General features: G+C 29.9%; 9 protein-coding genes across 9 annotated transcripts; 4 read left to right on the top strand and 5 right to left on the bottom strand.

The window, feature by feature from the left end:
• Positions 1 to 431: 431 nt before the first annotated feature.
• Positions 432 to 2,219, bottom strand: RKM1 (protein-lysine N-methyltransferase; the record flags this gene model as incomplete). The annotated part of the gene is made up of 1 exon (XM_064860132.1): positions 432 to 2,219. The coding sequence occupies one exon, from the start codon at positions 2,217 to 2,219 to the stop codon at positions 432 to 434; it is 1,788 nt and encodes a 595-aa protein (XP_064712793.1).
• Positions 2,220 to 2,682: 463 nt separating this feature from the next.
• Positions 2,683 to 3,891, top strand: IPL1 (aurora kinase; the record flags this gene model as incomplete). The annotated part of the gene is made up of 1 exon (XM_064860131.1): positions 2,683 to 3,891. One exon carries the CDS (start codon positions 2,683 to 2,685, stop codon positions 3,889 to 3,891), a length of 1,209 nt encoding a protein of 402 aa, XP_064712792.1.
• Positions 3,892 to 4,888: 997 nt separating this feature from the next.
• Positions 4,889 to 6,805, top strand: SRP72 (signal recognition particle subunit SRP72; the record flags this gene model as incomplete). Its single annotated transcript, XM_064860130.1, has 1 exon — positions 4,889 to 6,805. The coding sequence occupies one exon, from the start codon at positions 4,889 to 4,891 to the stop codon at positions 6,803 to 6,805; it is 1,917 nt and encodes a 638-aa protein (XP_064712791.1).
• A 286-nt stretch (positions 6,806 to 7,091) lies between these two features.
• On the bottom strand, positions 7,092 to 7,637 carry NIP7 (ribosome biosynthesis protein NIP7; the record flags this gene model as incomplete). The annotated part of the gene is made up of 1 exon (XM_064860129.1): positions 7,092 to 7,637. One exon carries the CDS (start codon positions 7,635 to 7,637, stop codon positions 7,092 to 7,094), a length of 546 nt encoding a protein of 181 aa, XP_064712790.1.
• A 962-nt stretch (positions 7,638 to 8,599) lies between these two features.
• On the top strand, positions 8,600 to 10,270 carry PUS1 (pseudouridine synthase PUS1; the record flags this gene model as incomplete). Its single annotated transcript, XM_064860128.1, has 1 exon — positions 8,600 to 10,270. One exon carries the CDS (start codon positions 8,600 to 8,602, stop codon positions 10,268 to 10,270), a length of 1,671 nt encoding a protein of 556 aa, XP_064712789.1.
• Positions 10,271 to 12,753: 2,483 nt separating this feature from the next.
• Positions 12,754 to 13,473, bottom strand: LEA1 (U2 snRNP complex subunit LEA1; the record flags this gene model as incomplete). Its single annotated transcript, XM_064860127.1, has 1 exon — positions 12,754 to 13,473. One exon carries the CDS (start codon positions 13,471 to 13,473, stop codon positions 12,754 to 12,756), a length of 720 nt encoding a protein of 239 aa, XP_064712788.1.
• Positions 13,474 to 14,015: 542 nt separating this feature from the next.
• On the top strand, positions 14,016 to 15,638 carry THI6 (bifunctional hydroxyethylthiazole kinase/thiamine-phosphate diphosphorylase; the record flags this gene model as incomplete). The annotated part of the gene is made up of 1 exon (XM_064860126.1): positions 14,016 to 15,638. One exon carries the CDS (start codon positions 14,016 to 14,018, stop codon positions 15,636 to 15,638), a length of 1,623 nt encoding a protein of 540 aa, XP_064712787.1.
• A 320-nt stretch (positions 15,639 to 15,958) lies between these two features.
• Positions 15,959 to 16,924, bottom strand: CBP3 (Cbp3p; the record flags this gene model as incomplete). Its single annotated transcript, XM_064860125.1, has 1 exon — positions 15,959 to 16,924. The coding sequence occupies one exon, from the start codon at positions 16,922 to 16,924 to the stop codon at positions 15,959 to 15,961; it is 966 nt and encodes a 321-aa protein (XP_064712786.1).
• Positions 16,925 to 17,548: 624 nt separating this feature from the next.
• PWA37_003601 (uncharacterized protein) lies at positions 17,549 to 21,040 on the bottom strand (the record flags this gene model as incomplete). The annotated part of the gene is made up of 1 exon (XM_064860124.1): positions 17,549 to 21,040. One exon carries the CDS (start codon positions 21,038 to 21,040, stop codon positions 17,549 to 17,551), a length of 3,492 nt encoding a protein of 1,163 aa, XP_064712785.1.
• Between the last annotated feature and the right edge of the window lie 331 nt (positions 21,041 to 21,371).

Genomic DNA, 21,371 nt, shown 5'->3' with positions numbered 1-21,371 from the left:
TCAAAAGTTTAAGAACAATCAATATGATTTTCTTTGCCTAACACAAGCACTGTCCAGGATTATTTAGTCGAGAATATTGTATGACCTGTGTTGTTACAATTAATGAATTTTTCTACCTTGACTAAACTCCCATCGTCTTAAGTCATTAATAGAAAAAAGAAATGACTGGTAATAGTTTTTTTCTTTATTTCATAACAGAGCATCGCTTTTAGTCGTTTCTTTTTCCTGTTATTTTATTTTGTGTGGTTAAAACTCTCGAGAGAAAAAAAGAATCCGCCGATGAGAGAGAGCATTATTGAAATAATGGATGGGACTTACTATTATATATACATACATACATATATATATATATATAATTGTTTTGTTCATCCTTCTTTGTGCTTCTAGTTAACCCTACAAAATGTCTTGTGACGGTTGGTGTTGGATACCTCTTATTTATTGGAAGTCACAAGGATGGTCTCTTGAAGCTTACTCGATCTTGTGAAACTGTTATCTCTAACATAATTAAGAGCAACATGGATATTTTCAATTTTGATTTTATTTTGCTTGTCTTTTTGTGGGAAATATGTGTTGTAGAAGGAAACTGTATCTTCATTGATCGTAAACTTTTTTTCATTATTAGAGTGTCTTGCAATATATGACTCTAGATCTGATTGAACTGATTTGTATTTTTCAATAAATGAGTGGTTTTGTATCTTGATAGCAATCCATAGGACGAAAAGGTCAAATGTGGAATCAAAGGAAATGTCGTCGCTAGTATTATCAGCAAAGCATGCCGGTAACTCAGTTTCAACAAAACCTGTATCATATTTCAATATTTTATCCATAGTCAATAATTGTGGCTTAAATTCTTTTAACCATTGTTTTTCCCAATTTTTCAATACATTTATAGAATGTTTCAGTATCTTTATTTGAGACTCTCTATATATTTTTGAACAATAGCTTCTATACTCATCAATTTCATATTGTAAATATTCATGGTCGGGTACTTTATACTTTAAAATGTGTAATTTATTTTGAAGAGCATTTCTCAACCCTTGTAATCCATCTAATCTTGCTCTAATTGAAAAAGATACTATTTCAGAATCATGCTTAGATAAAAATGTGAATACTTGTAATAGAGATGTCAACGATGTGTCATTACTTGTATTTAATAGATATGTGATTCCATCTTTGTAATTTTCTGCTGTTCGAGTTTTATCATCTGCCAGGTTACTCTTTTGATCAACTTCAAATGCATATGTTGTATAATCATCAATAGTTGGTAAAGATATTGATGGTTCATTTTTCAAAATGTTCTCAATCACAGGTAACGGTAATTTAATCTTTAAAGTCACTGAGTCGCATATATTGTCTTCCAATACAAACCCATATCCGTTAAGTAGTTCCTCGTTACCCTTTGGACCATAATTATTGAACAGTTCATCGCCTTGTTCTATATTATCATTTAGCAAAGTTAAAATAAACGAACGATTATTGTTTGTGGACCATTCAACTCTTGAAGTATAATCATGATTCAATAAGTCGATAATAGGTAGTAGCATAATCGAGTACTCATCACAATTTTTAGGATTGATAAGATATTCAGGAAATGCTCTTGATGTAAAAATAAGATGAGACCATAAATATGCTGAAAATGAACACCAATGGGTTGGAGTGGAATTAACTGTCTTTAAAATGATTTCATCATATATTTGTTGCATAGATAATTCGTCCCATTGGTTAAACAATTCCAAATCATTTCCAATGTTCAATTTAAAAGATTGTAAAAAAATATTGTTTTTAATTAAATTATGCCACTGCTCGAAGATTGCATATAATCTTTCTCTGATAGAGTTACCTAAATTTGTATTTTTTAAAAGATTAATTTCTCGAGGATTCCATATTAATGGGGAGTCTGGTACTGTAGGCAAAACGTTTATATATGGAGCAAATTTTTTCTGTAAATCAAGGGTATTATTGTCAATCAGTGTAGGATTACTATCATATTTTAATTTAGCTAATAGAAACTTCAGTAATCCATTATTTTTGGTTCCAAATACCTTCTCTGCCAGCTCACCAATGATCAATGCATTCAATGGGGCAATGAATCTAGGGGTTTGTAAATCTTGTGGATTGGAATATATACAAGTAAATCCCTTCTTTTCGTCCTTGATAAATTCTATTCCCTTAGGTAACTGAATGCCATTCTCTTGACCCCATCTTAATAATTCTTCCATTGTAATAAGCAAGTTTTTTCTGTTGCAAACCCTTTTATGTATATAACATCAGCAGGTTAGAAATGTATATTATCAACAACAAGTGCTAATAAATACTATATATTTGCAGTCACTGGTTTACATCATTTTAGCCAATCTAACTTTATAACATTTTAATCTCTTTTAAGACACATCACTTCTTCAAACTGTTTGTATCTTTGCGATTCTTTTTTTTTTCTCTTTTTAGTTTGGGAAATTACGATCTTGTTGAAATCTGTATTTATTACATTGACAGACCTTCTTACAGTGATGAAGATATAATAAAACATGTGGCTATTAGAAGTGAGAGGAGATTAAGGTCAGAAAGAGGTATGCAAACAAGTTGAGATAAGTGATACTTTCTGGTTTACAGGAATATATCGTAGTTGTAGCCGTGGTTGGTTGTGCTTTTGCTATTTTGTTGGATTTCTTCTGTGAGAATACTATGTCTTTTACTAATAGAACTGTGTCAAGTTATCGATTGAATAAAAAAGAGACACTGGACCAACATAAAACGGTGCTTTCAATAATTTCAACATCAAATTCTAAAATTAGTCCATCTAAAAGAAGAACTCTGAAGAATACTCTGAGATCAAGAAGATATTCTAAATTATCAGCGTCACCTAAAAAAAATGGTATTACTTCTTCATCTTCGCCGTCTAATTCATTATCTCCTATTAGAAAAGAGGTTGCCTATAATTCCTATAAAGTCTCATCAAAAGATAACTCCCCCATAAAATCAAATCAATATGATAATTCTAACGAGGATTCTAATACCAAAAAATCAAATACTACTGTTATTGCTAGTACAAGTACAAATACAAATTATATAAAATCACCTATACTGAAAATTAAACCATTAAGTAAGCAGGATTTTGAAATTGGTCTTAAATTAGGCAAGGGAAAATTTGGTAATGTGTATTGTGTTAGGCATATACAGAGTGGATTTATCTGTGCTTTAAAAGCGATGAAAAAAATTGACATTATTCATTATAGATTGGAAAGACAGTTTATTAGAGAGGTTGAAATACAAGCATCACTGAACCATCCAAACATTGCTAAGTTGTACGGATATTTTTATGATGAGAAAAGAGTTTACATGCTAATAGAATATATGCCATACGGTGAGTTATATAAACTACTAGAAAAACATGGCCCATTTAATGATATTATGGTATCATCATTTATTTATCAAATTGCAGATGCATTGGAATACTTACATCAAAGAAGAATTATTCATAGAGATATAAAACCTGAGAATATTTTAATTGGTCCAAATAACCAAGTCAAGTTGACAGATTTTGGTTGGAGTATTATTAATCCATATGGAACTAGACGTAAAACTCTGTGTGGTACCATTGACTATTTGTCGCCTGAATTGATTACATCGAAGGAATATGATCAAACAGTAGATATATGGGCATTGGGTGTCTTAATGTATGAATTGCTCGTAGGCTCACCACCATTTGAGGAGAATACAAAAGAGATGACATATAAGCGTATTATGAAAGTTGATATAAATTTTCCAGCAACAATGTCCCTGGATGCACAGAATTTAATTAAACGTATACTATCTACTGAACCAAGAAACAGATTATCTTTGAGAGATATTAAACGACACCCATGGATTCTTAGAAATAAAGAATTTTGGTAGTATATACTACACTGCTAGACAAGATCGATACTATTTTCTCATTTATGAAGATCTGTGCATATATGTTAGAAAACAAGAATGAAAAGAGAGAGAGTAGAGATATGGTTGGATTTATTCTTTTTTTTCTAATCACATTTTTGATAAGATCATATTCTATTATTGTTTACTATTTGTTTCTCTTTACTTGTTTTTATGTTTATAGCTATTACTAGACTATTATAAATAATAATATTCATAAATATATATATGTGTGTGTGTATGTGTGTATGTATATGTTTTTAAGTTGTATGAAAAGTTGGGCCTGTTATAGACTTTCATATTGACTATCCCCTGATGCACAGTATTTTATATCCTTTATAGAAGAAAGAAATCATAGACTTGGTTTATATATATAGGTTTTTCTTTGATAGATAACTCAGAATAGTCAATCATTTTTAATTTTTATCAAGTATGCAAATATTTGGTCTTTTACTGTCATCTGATTTTAAGCTATTAGTTTTATTATTGCAATACAGACAGTAAATTAAACAGTTATATAGATATAAAAATAACAAATCTATCAAGTTGGAAATATGACACCCACAATTGGTCATTTACTTGAAGGATCATTATATTCATGTATGTGTTGATGTCGTTATGTTTGTATTCCGTTTCTCAAGTATAAATGCCGCTACGGTTTTGTAAATTTTATTAGGCTCTAAACAAACGGAATTAATTCCGTAGTAATTTCTTAAAAATTTTTCATTTTTAAGCTTTTCGGCTCTTTTTTCCTGCCAAAGTTGTTTACTAAATTTTTTTTTTAGTAGGGAAGAAATAGAAGAAGAAAAGAAAAAAATATAGAAAGCATTATTTTGGATAATGTTAGATAAAACAGTATTTCTTTGCAAGAGTTCAATATCATTTTTATTCTTTTTTAGTTGTTAATTTGGATAATTGGCCAATTGGGACAGGAAGAATTGTTAGTGGTTGCAGATTACGATAAAAAAATATATATATAATGGCACCTCCAACTTTGTCTTCTCTTTTGAAACAGTTAGATGTTCACTCAAGTCAAAATGAACATGTTGACGTCGAAACTACTTGTATTGCGTTGTTAGATGGAGGTTGTACTAATAAAACTCAGGTATTAAAAAACTTGTTGGTTTCCTTAATTAAACAAGATAAATATCAAAGGGCATTTAACCAATTGAATAAGTATAAAGATGATAAGGTAGATTTAAATGAAATGATCATGGAAATTGGTTACATTTACTATAAGATTAATAGATTTGAGGATTTTGAGAGGTTGGGAATATACGAAAGGGTTAAAGATAATGTTAATAAGGACTCATTAGAGAGGGGGTTAAGTCATTTATATGCCCAATATGCTTTAAAAAATTCGAATACAAATTCAAGAGCATATGAGTTGTATAGAAGTTTAATAAAGACTAATAACTCTGGAGGTTTGGATAATCCAATTGAGTTGGCTTGTAATGAAAGAGTTCCATTGGCATCCAATCCACATCTACAAGAAAAACTTCCATTGGTATCTGAATCTAATCCAGACTCATATGATTTATTATTCAACGATTCTATGATTTTAACTTCAAGGGGTCAATATTTGGATGCTATTGAATTATTAGAAAAAAGTTTACAAATGGCAATTGAGGAAGATTATGAAAATGACATCTTTGCTATTCAATTACAATTGTCATATGTTTATCAATTGTTAGGTGAAAATGGTAAGTGTAAGGAGATTTTAAAACCTTTAATAAATAGAATATCAGCAGATAATCCACTATATTTAATTGCAAAGATTAATTATATGGCATTGCGGGATTTATCTAAATATGAAGATAATTTTAATTTGATTCTAAGAGAGTTAAATTTTGAAAGAATTCATTCATTAGTTTCTAAATATTTTACATACCCACAAAACGTTTTATTGAAAAGAAACTACCAGATGTTGAAGTTATACAGTAAATCAACCAGTAAACCAAATAGTAATTCTTTTAATTATGTGAATGTTTCTAAGTTGTATGGTGCTATTATTGATGATATCATATATGAACCTTTCAGAACTCAAGCTAAAATATTGTACCATAAATGTCTTGAAAAGAAAAACGAATTCTACACAAATTCTTTAGTCTTTGGTTTATTAATCTTAACTATACAGATGTTATACAAGGAAAAGCAGTATGAGAATGCAATTAGATTATGTGAAATATATTTATCACAAGATAAATTTTTGACAAATAATCGTTTATCCATCTTTATCTATTATATAATTTTCCAATTATATGACATCACGGATAAGGACTATATGAAGGAGCAATTATTAAATAAATTAATGGATAATTGCAAATTGACAGATTATAATTTATGGAGATATATTGGTTTCCAATACTTAAACTTAGACCAAATCGGCAAAGCCAAAAAAATTTTCTTAGAAAAGATGGAGAATAACGAGAATGATGCTTTGATACAATCTGTAATCAATGAAGAACAATTTGATATAGACAAAGCAGCTTCGTTAGTCTCTGATGTCGATGTTGGAAGGTTAATTCAGTTGAACATTAAGCCATTCGAATCAATTGTAGATAAAAGCAAAAGTAATTTAAATAAACATAATAAGATTCTTAAACATAAATTGAAGACAAAAAAAGAGAAAAGAAAGGCACAAAAACTTAAAAAATTCCTAGCTAAACGTAGTGATTCAATTAATTTGAATAATAAACCAGATCCAGAGAGATGGTTACCATTAAGAGATAGATCAACATATAAACCCAAGAAAAAACAGTTATCCAAACAGACACAGGGTGGTACAATGAATAAGAAATCGGAACAAACGTTTGATATTACAAAGAAAGGTACCAATAATAATAAGAAGAAGAGCAAAAGTAAGGGGAAGAGCAAAGGTAAAGGCAAAAAATGAGAGCTTATATTGAAGAGTGTTACTTTTTCTGATTATGATAATTTTCTGGACATTTTCATTGAACTACATATATATATATATATATATTAATTTTACCTTCCTCTTTTTTTGGGGTTTTATTAAGAAATGTTAATGTATATTATTTATATGTATGGATTTGTGGATGTGTGTATTTATATAGTACAGTAAAATATAACATAACGTAATATAGAAGTAGACACAGAAATAGAAATATATCTATGTATTTAGATATGGGAAGTATGTGAAAAAGAGATAGAAAAAAATTTCAAGTGAAAAGTGTATCTTCATCTCTTAAATATTCACCTATATCAGCTTGTCTAAAGGCAACAATCGCAGTTGGTTGTAAATTTTTTGATTCAGATGTACTCTTGGCAGATACACCAAAACCTAATGGGATATCATGCATAGAAAAGATTATAACACCAGCGTGTTCTGGGATATCATCAGACATTTTACCAATATGAGCTTTAAGTACATGATTACCATAAAGGAAAGGCATTTCACCATTTGGTTTGATCCATATTTTATATTTAGCATGTTGAGCTAAGATAGATAAAGAAGTTATATGTAATCTAAATTTACCAGTCTTTGTAAATTTTCCTAAACATATCCCAAGTGACATTAAGTTTGATCTTGCAACACTAGTAGCTAATCTTGCTACATTTTCCGGCACATAATATACTCTATCCTTTTGTAATCTAAAAACATGTGGGTTTTCTTTGTTGTCTACCAGATTTGAAATGTTTCTACCTATATAACCTGCCAATTTTTCAAAGACTACTCTTGTTTCATCTTCAGTAAGTTGTCTCATTATTATTATTTTTGTTCTTCTTGCTACTGTCCGTTAATGTGAGTGTTTATCCCGTATGCTGTTTGGTATTGTTATAAGCTTAAAAAGGAAAAGAAAGTAAAATCAGATAATGATTGGTAATCAGATTCAGTACATTAGTATATTATTGCAAGGGTCATATTCTATTCGATACTCTAACCTCATCGCAAAACTTCTTTTACTCTTCCAATTTTTCACCTCTACTTGTATTTCTTGCAAGTTAAAATAAAAAAAAGAAGAAATTTCAAAGTTGACATTGACTCGTTGATAGTGATCTGGTACAAGCCAGTATTATATGAAATAAATTAATGTTATTAACAATAATGTCCTACAGACAAGGCTATATAATATTTGAAATACATGTGTATATAGTAGGAGATCATCTATGTTAATCACATAATCTGATTCACAGTAATATGTTCTTATTATATATTTTGTACAATGTTTTTTTTGTTTAGTTGCTAAATAGAGAAAGAGAAACTGTTACTGTCTCTTTATCCCTAACATACTTTCTTAAATGCGTAAACTTTTGCGTAATAGACTTGTATCATTATCTAGTGAATGCATAATTATAGGTTGATGTTCCTATACTTCCGTTTGCTCACCTATTCACTCTTTAAAAAGGGCTGGTTCTCCATATAACTTTAAATAAAAGAAAGAATGTGACACTTTTATAGTATCTGGATGTGTGTATTTTATGTGTAATTTTTTTTTTCGCGGATTATCTAAAGGAAGAAGGTGAAAAAAAAATATAGATAAGAAAAATTTTCTCGAAAAAAAAAAGAAATAAATAAACTTTTATAAACCTCATCTCATCTCATCTCAACTCGTATTCTCTTTGTATTTAAATTGTACTCATACAGTGCATGCACTACGGAAATATTGGTTTTCTGTATAGTGAACAGGAAACAGTGGGATAAATCTACATTTGCAGTCACTAGAAGATGTCTTCTGAAAATTTGGCACTTATGCCATCATACGATGACGAACAAGATGAAAATGCTTTAAAAAGAGGCGCCATCAGTAAATTGACAAAGGCAAGGAAGGCAGATTTTGATGAAGATAAAAACACACAAAATAAGGTCAGTGGCAAAGAGGATAATCAAGAGCCAGAAAAGAAAAAACAAAGAGTGGGTAGACCTTCACAGTTGGATGAAAATGGTAACCCAATTCCAAAACCTAAGAGATTGCCAAAACGTAAAGTAGCTGTTATGGTTGGTTACTGTGGTACAGGTTATTGTGGTATGCAATATAACCCACCAAATCCAACCATTGAAGGAGCCCTTTTTAAAGCTTTTGCTGAAGCAGGTGCAATCTCTGAAGATAATGCAAAGGACTTGAAAAAGAATGGATTTATGAGAGCTGCTAGAACTGATAAAGGTGTTCATGCAGGTGGTAATCTGATCTCTGTTAAATTAATTATTGAAGATCCAGATATTAAAGAAAAAATTAATCAGCATTTACCTGAAGGTATTAGAGTATGGGATATTAGCAGAGTCAATAAAGCTTTTGATTGTAGAAAGATGTGTAGTTCTCGTTGGTATGAATATCTGCTACCAACTTATTCATTGATCGGGCCAAAACCAAATTCTATTTTATACAACGATTTAGAAAAAAGTAAAAAAGAGTATCCTGGTGTATTGGATGATGATATGGAATCAGTTGAGTTTTGGCAAAAATTTAACGAGAAATGTAATGAAACATTTTCAAAAGAAGATTTAGAACAGATTAAAAATTACGTTCCACCTCCAAAGGATCAGTTTGATGGAGAAAGTGAAATTTACTTAAAAGTTAGACAATACAAAGCTTTAGAAAATTCTTTACGTAGACAATACCGTATATCAAAGGAAAAATTGAATAAATTTCGTTCTTCTATGAAACAGTATGTCAATGCTCACAATTTTCACAATTTCACACAAGGTAAGGATTTTAAGGACTCAAGTGCAATTAGATACATGAAACAAATTAAAGTCTCTGAACCATTTGTTATTGGTGATGCAAAGACTGAATGGGTCTCTATCAAGATTCATGGGCAATCATTTATGTTACATCAAATCCGTAAAATGATTTCAATGGCTACCATGGTTACTCGTTGCGGTACTCCGGCGGAACGTATTGCACAAGCCTATGGTCCGCAGAAAATTAATATTCCAAAGGCACCAGCACTGGGATTACTATTGGAAGCTCCTGTTTATGATGGTTATAATTCTCGTTTACAACAATTCGGTTATGATCCAATTGATTTTAGTAAACATCAAGAAGAGATCGACGCCTTTAAAATGAAGCATATTTATGATAAAATTTATAAAGAAGAAGTTGATGATAATGTATTTAATGCATTTTACACTTATATTGATTCTTTCACCAGAGTTACTGGTGCTAATGGGGAGGAGAGTGAAACTAAAAAGGGTACTAATGTTCAGAAAAGTATTTTTGAATTTTTAACAGCTAGAGGTATCCCAGGTATTGATAAAGATGGCAAGCTAATCACTAAGAACAAGCAAGAAACAAGAAATGAAAATGAAACTAAAGAAGAGACTAAAGTAGAAATTAAAGAAGAAACTAAAGATGCAAATGAACACACTGAATTCATTGATAAGGAAGTAAAATCATAAATAATTATAACTAACATATTACTACTTTTTCTCATGTAATTATTTATTTTTTTATTTTGTATTTATAAAGAATGTATATTATATTGATATTTTGCATAAAAGGATTTATCCTATATTTTTGTATAATGATAATTGTATCCACTAGAAACGTTGAGAAATAAATGTACTAACTTCAACCAACTACTAGTAGAATTAATATCTTTTTGTAAAAAGTTGTAATTTGAATATTATGGAATACATAATCTTTACTATCATGTAATGTAAAGATAAACGATTTGTAACAAGCAAAGTGTTGGATTCCAAGCTTTGGGTATGTTCAAATGATTGGTTAACTAATGTTTGTGTCATATTAAAGAAAAACTCAATCAAGTGACTTGCAATTATTGGGAAAATTCTAAAACAGGTTACCATATGGGTTATATTAATTTGGTCTTAAATAAGCCAGCAAGAATAAAAAAAAGTTGTATAGTTGCATAATAGATAAGGGCCAAATACTGTGTACGTTATGAGTGTATAATTTGAAACTATTGTTAATATATATATTGCCTGTATTTTGGAACTTTTCATTGTCAAAAAATTTTCCAAAATAATTGAAAAGACTTCCAAAACATAAAATGAAGAAAAAAAATTAAAGAGTGTCTCTGTAAGGGTTATCTCAAGTGATATACTAAAATATGGATATTAATTATATATATAAACAGTTACTGTTAAAATAGAATGTTCTATAATGAAATAGATAGAACAATAAGATTTTAGCAGACGCTAAACGATAAATTGTTGAGTAATAATCATTGAGAGATTACCAAAAGTTGTTGAGTCTGTTTATTAAATATCTTACTGTTTGTAGAGAAAAATGGCTTAATGTTAACATATATAAAGCCAAAGATTTCATCATACATTATTTTTATCTTATTTACAATCTTTGTGTATTATTATTTCAATGTTGTATATAGAGAAAGAAAGTGAAGAATTTTATTATAATTTTGTATCCTAAATCTGTTTAATACAATATTGAGAATGTTTACTATATATCCAATGAATACAGGCGCTCATTCTCAACACTTCCAAATTATATAATTGGTTGGTTTTAACTATTAAATAGATTAGTCTTGGATAGTCGTCTTGTTCTTCTTAACCTATTAAATAGATTATGAATATTAATGCTGATAATTACCTCTGGCACTATCTCTCAATAATCAAGGGTTTTTTAAGTAAGCTTCTTAATAATTTGCCACCAATGCCCATCCGACGATCATATGTTCGTTCAAATACACTCACAACCTTGGGCCCAGAGTTTCGGTTATTCCAAGTCCTTCACCTCGATATTAGGGGTTACCCGCAGACTACGTATTTCAGGATTTCCAGTTAGGGCTCCTTACAGTTTCAAAACAAAACTCAATAAATATCAAAGTCAAATCCTACACATAACTTATTAAAATTGTCTTCATTTTAAATTTTTTTTTATCATACTACTTTGATTTTTGTTCTTTTTATACTATCTGGTACTAAAATTGTATTTTTATAATTTAATTTAAATTGTAAGTTTTGAGAATTAGCGCCTGTAGTAATTGGATAAATAGTATACATTCTCAGTGTTATATATATATATTATACAAAATTATGATTAAGTTTTTCGACTTTTTATTTATATATAATATGCAAGGATGATTATAAAAGATGAGCAAGGAAAGCAACATGATTTTAAAAAAATGCTGGTTTTATATATTTTCATATTTGGTCTATCTTGTCTACGTATAGCACCAAATTGTTGACAAGGCTTGTTTACATCTACTGATAAGCAAACATTACATTCTCCACATTTTACTATCACTTAATGTTTACTAAAATCTAATTGGCCTATTATTTATTCTAGAACGTTCGATTTCAGCAATAATATATACTTACCTCGGAGTAAAAAAAAAAGAATAACATGTTCAAATATATTTATCCTCGATAAAATAATATTTATTTCAATTTTTCTTACAGAATATATATTTAAACACTAACACTTGTTAATACAGACCTTTCAAAAATTAATCTCTAAAATTAATCTTAATTTATTTTAAATAAGTTAAACAAATAATACTATTTTACAATACCTGTGAACAAAGCGTGATCTAGCTTAATTTGAATAACATACTCACCTATGTACAACTATATATACATAAAAAAAATCATAACAGTAAATATTATCAAAAATATGAAGGAAAAAAATGATGCTTATACAGAAGTTTTAACTTATATTGCATTAATATTAGATTCACATTTTTCTAACTTTTCTGTCCAAAATATCAACAATTGCTTTTCTATTTCTTTAAACGATAAGAAACAAGAATAATTTCGTATGTATAATTCCTAAAAAAATATTTTCCATGAACTCATTATATTTGTAAATCTCATCACCACTTTATTTTATATAAGAACAGTAATCGCTGGTAACAATGGTAGAACCATATTTTAAAAAACAAACATGATATTAATAATCAAGATCCAGATAGTAATTTTTCTAATTTCATGATTTCATCTAAAGATTTTGCATTAGACAATTGCTGTTTTAGCTCCTTCTTTCTCTGTTCAGACATCTTCCCTACTACAAAATTCATCAATTCAATATTTTTATCCTTTCTTTCTCTATTCTTAGGAACAGAAACTTTTTGTAATTGATCTTTAACCATATCACTACGGTTTTCAATCTTTGAATTAGCCAACCTCCTTTCTTCTTTTGTCACATTTTGGAAATCCAATACTTGTAATTTTGGAATATATCTTATAACATGTATCCTGAAGTCTTGCAAATGACAAATCGGATTACCACGTAGAGATAAATTTGTCAATGTTTTAGGAGCATAATGTAATCCTTTTAATTGTGAAATTGATGATATGTTATTATTTGCCAACACCAAATTTCTTAAATGTCTTGGCAATCCTTTCCCATTAACATATTTAATATCATTTCTACCAAGTAGTAAGGTATGAATATCTGTACGATTTCTCAAATTGGGTAATTCTTTTAATTCGTTGTTTGTAAGGTCCAAAATGTTTGTTGGTTTTGATAAATGTTTCAAACTAACTGGCATCGACTCAGAGTCACTTTCCAATTGTTTATCTCTCAAAATGATACATTTATCTGTGTTTTTGCCACCACTGCAATGATCCACATAGTAGCCAGGTGCATCAATAACAACACTTGGCGTAAACTTCATGTTGCATCGACTATCTTTGAATATATATACTTCAATTTTCTTGATAAAAATAACAAATAAATTCTAATGTTCTAACTCTTTAAGTTGGATTGACTTAATCAATGATGATAGCAAATATTGTATTGACAATACACGTATTACCCTCTCTTATTGTTTGAACAAATTCTGATAGTTTCCAAAAATTCAAGCTAGTCTGACTTGATTCATAATAATTTTTCACCTCATTGATTTTTTCAATAATTATAGTAATTTTTCTTTTTCAAAAGGAGAAACTCTTAGAGCCTCAAAACTATTTTTATTTCATTTGTTCAGTTCAAATCGTCAAATATAAGAATGACTACTATTAGATGTAGCATTAAAAGTTTCTGACTCTTTGACCGCAGCTGTACCAACTGGACTATTTATTCTCTTTATGTGAAGTAAGCTTTTGAAAAGACTTTACTTTTGTCACACAGAGCAGTTTTACCGAAAGAAGTGATAAAATATATACATAGGAATATCAAATATATACTTACTTATATGAAAAAACAGAAAAAAACAAAATGATTATTCCAAAACAAGATGTAAATTATTCACTTTATTTGGTTACTGATTCTGCTATGCTTCCACCAGGAAAGACTTTATATGATCAAGTTAAAGCCGGGTTAGAGAATGGTGTGTCCTTAGTGCAAATCCGTGAAAAAAACACTGACACTAAGAATTTCGTGGAAGAAGGTCTACAAATCAAAAAATTATGTCATCAGTTTAAAGTTCCTTTAATTATTAATGATCGTGTTGATGTGGCTATGGCAATTGATGCAGATGGTATCCATGTGGGACAAGATGATATGCCTGTCCCCATGGTAAGAAAGCTTTTAGGTCCTGACAAGATCTTAGGTTGGAGTGTTGACTTTTCTCATGAGGTGGAACAATTGGCTAAATGGGGTCCAGATATGATTGATTATATTGGTATTGGAACTATTTTCCCAACTGCCACAAAGAAAAATCTAAAGAAAGCTCCTATGGGCCCACAAGGTTGTTCTAAAATTATAACTGCTTTAGAGGATAGTGGTGCCACTTGGTGCAAGACTGTAGCTATTGGAGGGTTACATCCTGATTGTATTGAAAGAGTCATTTATCAGTGTAATGCATCCAATGGTAAAAGATCCCTAGATGGTATCTCATTAGTATCTGATATTATGGCATCACCTGATGCTGCCACCTCTACAGTAATTTTACGTAAAATAATCGATGGTACCCAATTCAAATTTGTCAACTTTCAACTATCCCCATCTAATGTTACTGCTGCTGATGTCAAAAAAGTAATTTCACAAGTCAAACAAACTCGTCCATTAGTTCAGCATATGACTAATAAAGTTCATCAAAACTTCGGTGCCAATGTAACTCTAGCTCTAGGATCATCTCCAATTATGTCTGATGTAGAATCTGAAGTTAGGGATTTGGCTCAAATTCCCAATGCGTCGTTGTTAATAAATACTGGATCTATAGCACCAGTGACTACTTTAACAACTGCTATTAAAGCTTACAACGAATTTAAAAGGCCAATTGTGTTGGATCCAGTAGGATATTCTGCAACTGAAACCAGGCTAATATTAAATGATACTCTATTAACATATAGTCAGTTTATATGTATCAAAGGAAATTCTAGTGAAATTCTTGCTCTTTCTGGTCTAACTTCCAGTAAAATGAAAGGGGTTGATGCTACAAGCACTGAAGCTGTTACAAAAGAATTGTTAGCCTTAGCGACTCAAACGGTGGCTTATAAATATAGGACATATGTCGTATGTACGGGTGAGACTGATTTCATTGCTGATGGTACTTTATCAGGAAAATTAAGTTTATCCACAGGCACTGATGGTATCACAGCCAAAGACCTACCTTGTTATTTAGTTGAAAATGGTCCTATTCCAATTATGGGTGACATTACTGCGAGTGGCTGTTCTTTAGGTTCTACAATCGCTTCGTTACTCGGTGGTTTAAATGAAGATGGTATTGCCATTGACGCAATTGTGGGTGCTGTTCAGTTGTACAAGTCTGCTGGTAAATTAGCATCTACCCGTGCTCGTGGTAGTGGTAGTTTCCATGTGGAATTAATTGACGCTTTATACCAGTTGTTTAATGAAAATAAACCAGAAGAATGGACTGCTAAAGTGAGACGTCTATAAAAATGTAGATAACTATAAACTATTTTAACTAGTAATAATTAAAGAAATAAAAAACAAAGGACAAAAATTATTCTATAATTATATAATGAATAGATATGCATAACCATAAAAAAAATAAAACATTAATTTCAAGAATGATATTAATCTTTATGTAGGAATAAATATAAACATGATAAATAAATAAACAAAAGTTCAAATGACAAAATATACAGGAATCAAAATAAAACAAATATTACCACCCCAACCCAACATAGCCCTAACTTCAAGTATAAGTAAAATCAATTATCCAGTTTACCTATGTATGTTTGAATATATTTAAGTTAATTGGTATATGAAAGATTACTTTTTTCGCTGGGTAACATCAACCCACTCTTTTCAAGCTTTTTATATTTCTCAATAACACTCTTCTTCATCTGTAGTTCTTCATCTGGAGTCAATCTTTTAACCGTTTCTGTTGGCAAAACAAAGTTAAATTTACCTAATGCAAACTCTCTGTCTGACATTCTACTTAGAATATAAAGTTGAGATCTAATATATTTGACAACATCTTCCAAAAGACTAATATCGATATTTTTTCTACCAGCGAACAAGTTTCTCCAAACAGCTGTTGCCAAAGTACTATCATCTGAATAAAACCCTTCATCATATGCCAGTACAGCCCCCTTTAATTGAGTGTCAAAATCTTTCAAGTATTGATCGACAATCCTCCCTGAATGAATATTCATCTCCTCAAACAGCCTTATTTCAATATCCGAAAATGTTCTATCAACCAATTTTTGTTGATAATTCCTACCATATTTAAATGGCATAGCTCTCATTCTAGTGAACAACATCCATTCATGTAAAACAGTGATTTGGAACCATTGTGAAAAAGTCCTTGGCAATCTTAGAGTTTCATAGAAATACTTTGCTGATGGAGACAATTCTTCACCTTCCACTTGGAGCCCTTGTTTTCTACAAATACTATAATAATAGGAACCAGCTACAGGACCTGCCCTAACTTTATCCATATCTAAACGAAATGTACTAATAACAAATTCACCTAATGACTCCTTCCACTTAGGCAATTTATAATCCTTGGATTCATATTTAGAACGTACTAATGGCTCTATTTTTCTCTTTGATTGAGTTTTTTCCTTTGCTTGCAATTGATAGTTGATAATATTACTACTCAATAGTCTGATCTGGTTACATTGATTAACAATTTTTAAACTTTTAAATAGTAGGGTAGAATGCGAATCTAGTTTGTAAAAACAAGAACCAACATCTAAAACTGACTTTAACATTGTAATTTTGTATTGATCCCACTTTTACTTCTATTTTTTTGTTTTTGAATGACAAAACCACAAAAGGGATAAAGCAAAAATAAACAAAAACTTTAATTCCAGCTTTAACCAGACAAACTGTGAACGCTGATAACTTTTTATATGATTATTAGACTAAGAATACGGAACAATTTAGCTATCCTTGTTTATGTAACCTTAATTGTTGCAAAAAACCTTTCGTACAACAGTAGTAATAATAACTTTAAAGAATTAAAACGTTTCTTTTCTCCTCTTTGGTTTATTTTTCATATTTTAAAAATATCTTTATTTTTGTCATCATACGAGCTCAAAAACAGAAGAAAAGTGTCTCAACTTCTGTTCAGTACACTATTCTTAGAAGAAGAAGATGCTAACAACGACAATTAAATAAATTACTGGATTTGTTACTCATAAAATAATCCTTAATATAAGACTCTTCAGGATGACAGTTATTTTAACTAGTTAAATAATATATTGTATCCTTTCAATACTATATCAACCTAAATTTGTTCCTTTCTTGCCGTACATATATAATATATATATCTGTGTACATATTCATTGCTGCATTTAACAAGTATGTTAATGTCACTTCTGTGTTATAACAACTTACTTCACCGTACCATCAATTACAATAAGACTGTTGTTACTGTTTGTATTTGTATTTATATTTGTATTTGCATTTGCACTTTGAATATCTGACACATTTGTCCCACTTTGTACGATATTTTGCATGCCAGATGCTACCTCATTTGTAGTCGTGGTAATTTGTTGAATTTGTTCTTGTTGAATAACAGATTGAACCCCTTGTGACATAGTCTCCAATTGCAAGAATGCATCCATCTTAGTCGGAACCCAATCATTTGATGTAATGTTAGATTTAATTTTTTGTAGTATTTGATTCAATAAATCCTCTACAACAAGTGACTCTACCTGTATTTTGCCATTTATCGCTGTCAATACATCGCTAGAATTCCTCCACTTAGTTAAAGTTTCAATACCTTTAAAATGTTTATAATTTAAAAGATATGTTAGAAGATCCATTTGCTTTCGAAGTTTCTTATTGGCTATCACATTAACGTCTGCTTGTTCCAAATAATTCAGTGTGCTGATACCAATGTAATTTATATTTGTTTTAGTGCCCTGTTCCTCAAAAAATAGTCTTCTTCTATATTCTAATTTTTTTAAACGTTGTAACAACCTCTTGGTAAGTTTTGTATCGTGCACCAAATTTATCTGTTGGGCTAATTTTTCCAAATATTCATGAGATTTAATAATTATCATCTCTTTATTACCCTTGTTATAGTCATTTTCATTTAAGTATCTCAAGTTTTTCAATTCATCTTCATTACATTCATATTTTTGTAGCTCCTTTAAAATTTCCTTTTCTATTATATCAAAAGTATCAATACCAGACACATTATTTTTGATCTCAAAAGAAGTTAAAATTTCGGGTAACAATGAGAGTATTTTGGTATAAAGTTTTGTTTCTCTAAATCCACCTATATTCATATTATATAACATTTTTCTTATTGAAGAAACATCCTTAATAAAGTACCATTCATTAGAATTTAGTAGCAAATTCTCTGGACCCTCAGTGACAATTTTTTGTTGAATATTAGAAAGTTTATAATCACCAACAATTAGGCCTTTCAATGAAAATATTTCCACATGGACCTCATTTTCCACACTATAATAAGTACCTGAAGAATCACGATATACACCAAATACCTCTTTGGTAGCATATGCTTTTCCCTTAGTTTGAGCCAGTTCAATCCATTTATCATATTGTTCTGTTGTGATGTTTAACAAAGACTTTACTCTTTCTGGTAACCCACCTCGTATCCATAATCTGCCACAACAATATAAAGAATCCATATCAACCGATTTTTCAAAAATATTGTCATGCTCTTTTTTGTTTATCCAATAAAACCTATTCCAAAATCTATCAACACCTAAAAATTGCACATTTTCACCCTCATAATTTCTTATCATATAATCTAGACCTTCTATTTCCGAAGTGAATTTTTTCATATTATTTTTAATATTATCAATCTCTATCTCCATAGTCTTAACCAGGTTGGAATCTAAGTTTGTGTTACCTTTAAATATTTCCAATTTAGGTTCCCATTCAGATAATGTTGATAATTCTGCAGTCTGATATTTTACTAGCCTTCCTCTTTCATATCTAATTTCATTGACTAACTTTGGTACACCATTAATCCATTTCTTAATGTCATCTGAATAATTTGCTAGAATATCCGTCAAGACCCAAAGTATATCAACTTTCTCTGAAATAGTCAGTTTTTTACAAAAATTGAAGAAGATATTTTTAGGAACATTACCATCCAACATTTCAGGCACAATTTTTTCAGTAAAATTCATTACAATCCTTGTATACTTTGATATATGCATGCTATCTTGCAAGACTCCCAATAAAATAATCAACCAATAACCATTACGAAACTCTCTTTTCGACAATCTTTCTGCCCAATTAATACCATTATAATTTAAAATGTTCGATAATTTGGAATCTAACGTTAGTTCATTATCATCAATATCATTATTATCGAACCATTCTTCCACAATTTGACATCTCCATTGGCCTTCTTCATCAATGACTAACGATAATAAAGATATAATGATAGTAATATATAATCTCATCCCATTGGTCCCGATAGCTTCCAGTTTTTGATTACTTGCTGGAATATTCGACAAAATCTCATATGTTACATAGTTCTGAACAGACTTATCATTTTTAGAATTGATAAAGTCTCTAATAATATGGTTTCTTACCCATTGACTCCTTTGAACCTGTGGCTTATTCTCTGAGAACTGATTTATCTGAATATTGACTATCTCACCAGACAATTCAAAAGGATCTGTACATTTAATGGAAGTGATCAAATCATCTAAGTTGAAAAGAGTGAGGTGTAACACTTGATGGAAGGCCAGTAAAAAATGATAAACTTCGATTAATTTATTAATTGGATTATTTGTATTAGTTGGTGTAAAGTTATCCTTTAGGGGATTGTTGATTGATGATACAGAAACATTTTCTAGTTGATCGTTGAAATAGAAACAATCATCGAAATAGTTGGTAATACCGACAAAGGGAATAGAAAAATCATCCTTTATGATAATCTGCTCAATTAAACCTTTATCGAGCTGTTGATTTAATTGTATATTTGCATCATGAGTATTATCTAATGATTTTTTCGCCAGTGAAGAAGAAGAGGAAGAGAGTAGGGTCGGAAAAAAAAAAGTTGCTGGTTTATCAAAAGTAAGTATTGGTATACTTGGCTGATTTAATTGATTCCAATTAATTATTTCATTGTAGAGACGAATATTTTTCATTTTTAATGCATTTAATAAATCAGAATTTGAATTGCAAAATAATAATCTGATAAAGGATTCGATTAATGAATCTTCAATATTATTGGTAATATTCGATGTAGAAAGCTCATTAGATTCTGATAATTCATTTTTTCTTTTAATCATTGACCCATCAACAATATACTCTGAGTTACTCTTATTGTCATCACCATGATTATGTGCATTGGATGAAACCTGTTCAATTAAGTATTTATAATATTTAGGCACTAAAACATCGCCAGTAATTGCGTCTTTAAGTTCGTCAAAGGTCTGTTTTTGCTTGATAGAAAAACAATTTGTGTCTTTGTCCAATTCCACAGAATCATTAAGTAACACGACTGTATCTCCGATAGAAAAAGTATCCTGATTACTATTTTTATCATATAACAAATGTTTAACACTTGTTATCAACTGATACAAATTATAAGTTTTTAGTTGATAAACATATTTAGCCAAAGTAGATTGTAACTCACTAGGTATTAGATCAAAGATTTTTTTAAGGTTTTGAATATCAATATTTAAAGCATCAAAAAATGTTAAATTGTGATCGGAGGACAACTCTGCATCGAATTGTTTCCTATTATAGAAATCTAACCTGTTTAAATATAGTGCATATTCTACAAACCGTTCTCCAGTTTCGCTAATTGACCAAATTTGATCATGCGAAATTGAAGAGACAGGGTTTGTGATGGGAATCGAGACTGGTTCACTTTTATATAAGACCATTAATGAATCAATCAATTATTATGAAATGTTCATATACACATATATTGATTGATTGACCGACTGACTGACTGATTGATTGATTGATTTACTGATTAATTAATTAATTAATTAATATCAATAAAGTTGAGATAATTCTGACTCTGATACATAGAACAAGTACAATACACACTCCCTAGTGAAAAACATACACATACAGCTATAAACATACGCAGAGATCTACCCTTCCCATCAAAAACACCACCCAAGATTAAAAACAAACTCTTCATTCTTGTTTATTTTTTTTTTTCACAGCTTTCTCGAACAAAATGAAAACAAATATCTGCGGAAAGTA

Source organism: Arxiozyma heterogenica (genome assembly GCF_036370985.1).
Source record: "Arxiozyma heterogenica strain weizmannii chromosome Unknown scaffold_30, whole genome shotgun sequence".
Classification (NCBI taxonomy): Eukaryota; Fungi; Ascomycota; class Saccharomycetes; order Saccharomycetales; family Saccharomycetaceae; genus Arxiozyma; species Arxiozyma heterogenica.
The sequence above is the reverse complement of the archived record's forward strand: the minus strand, read 5'-3'. Positions and strand labels throughout refer to the sequence as shown.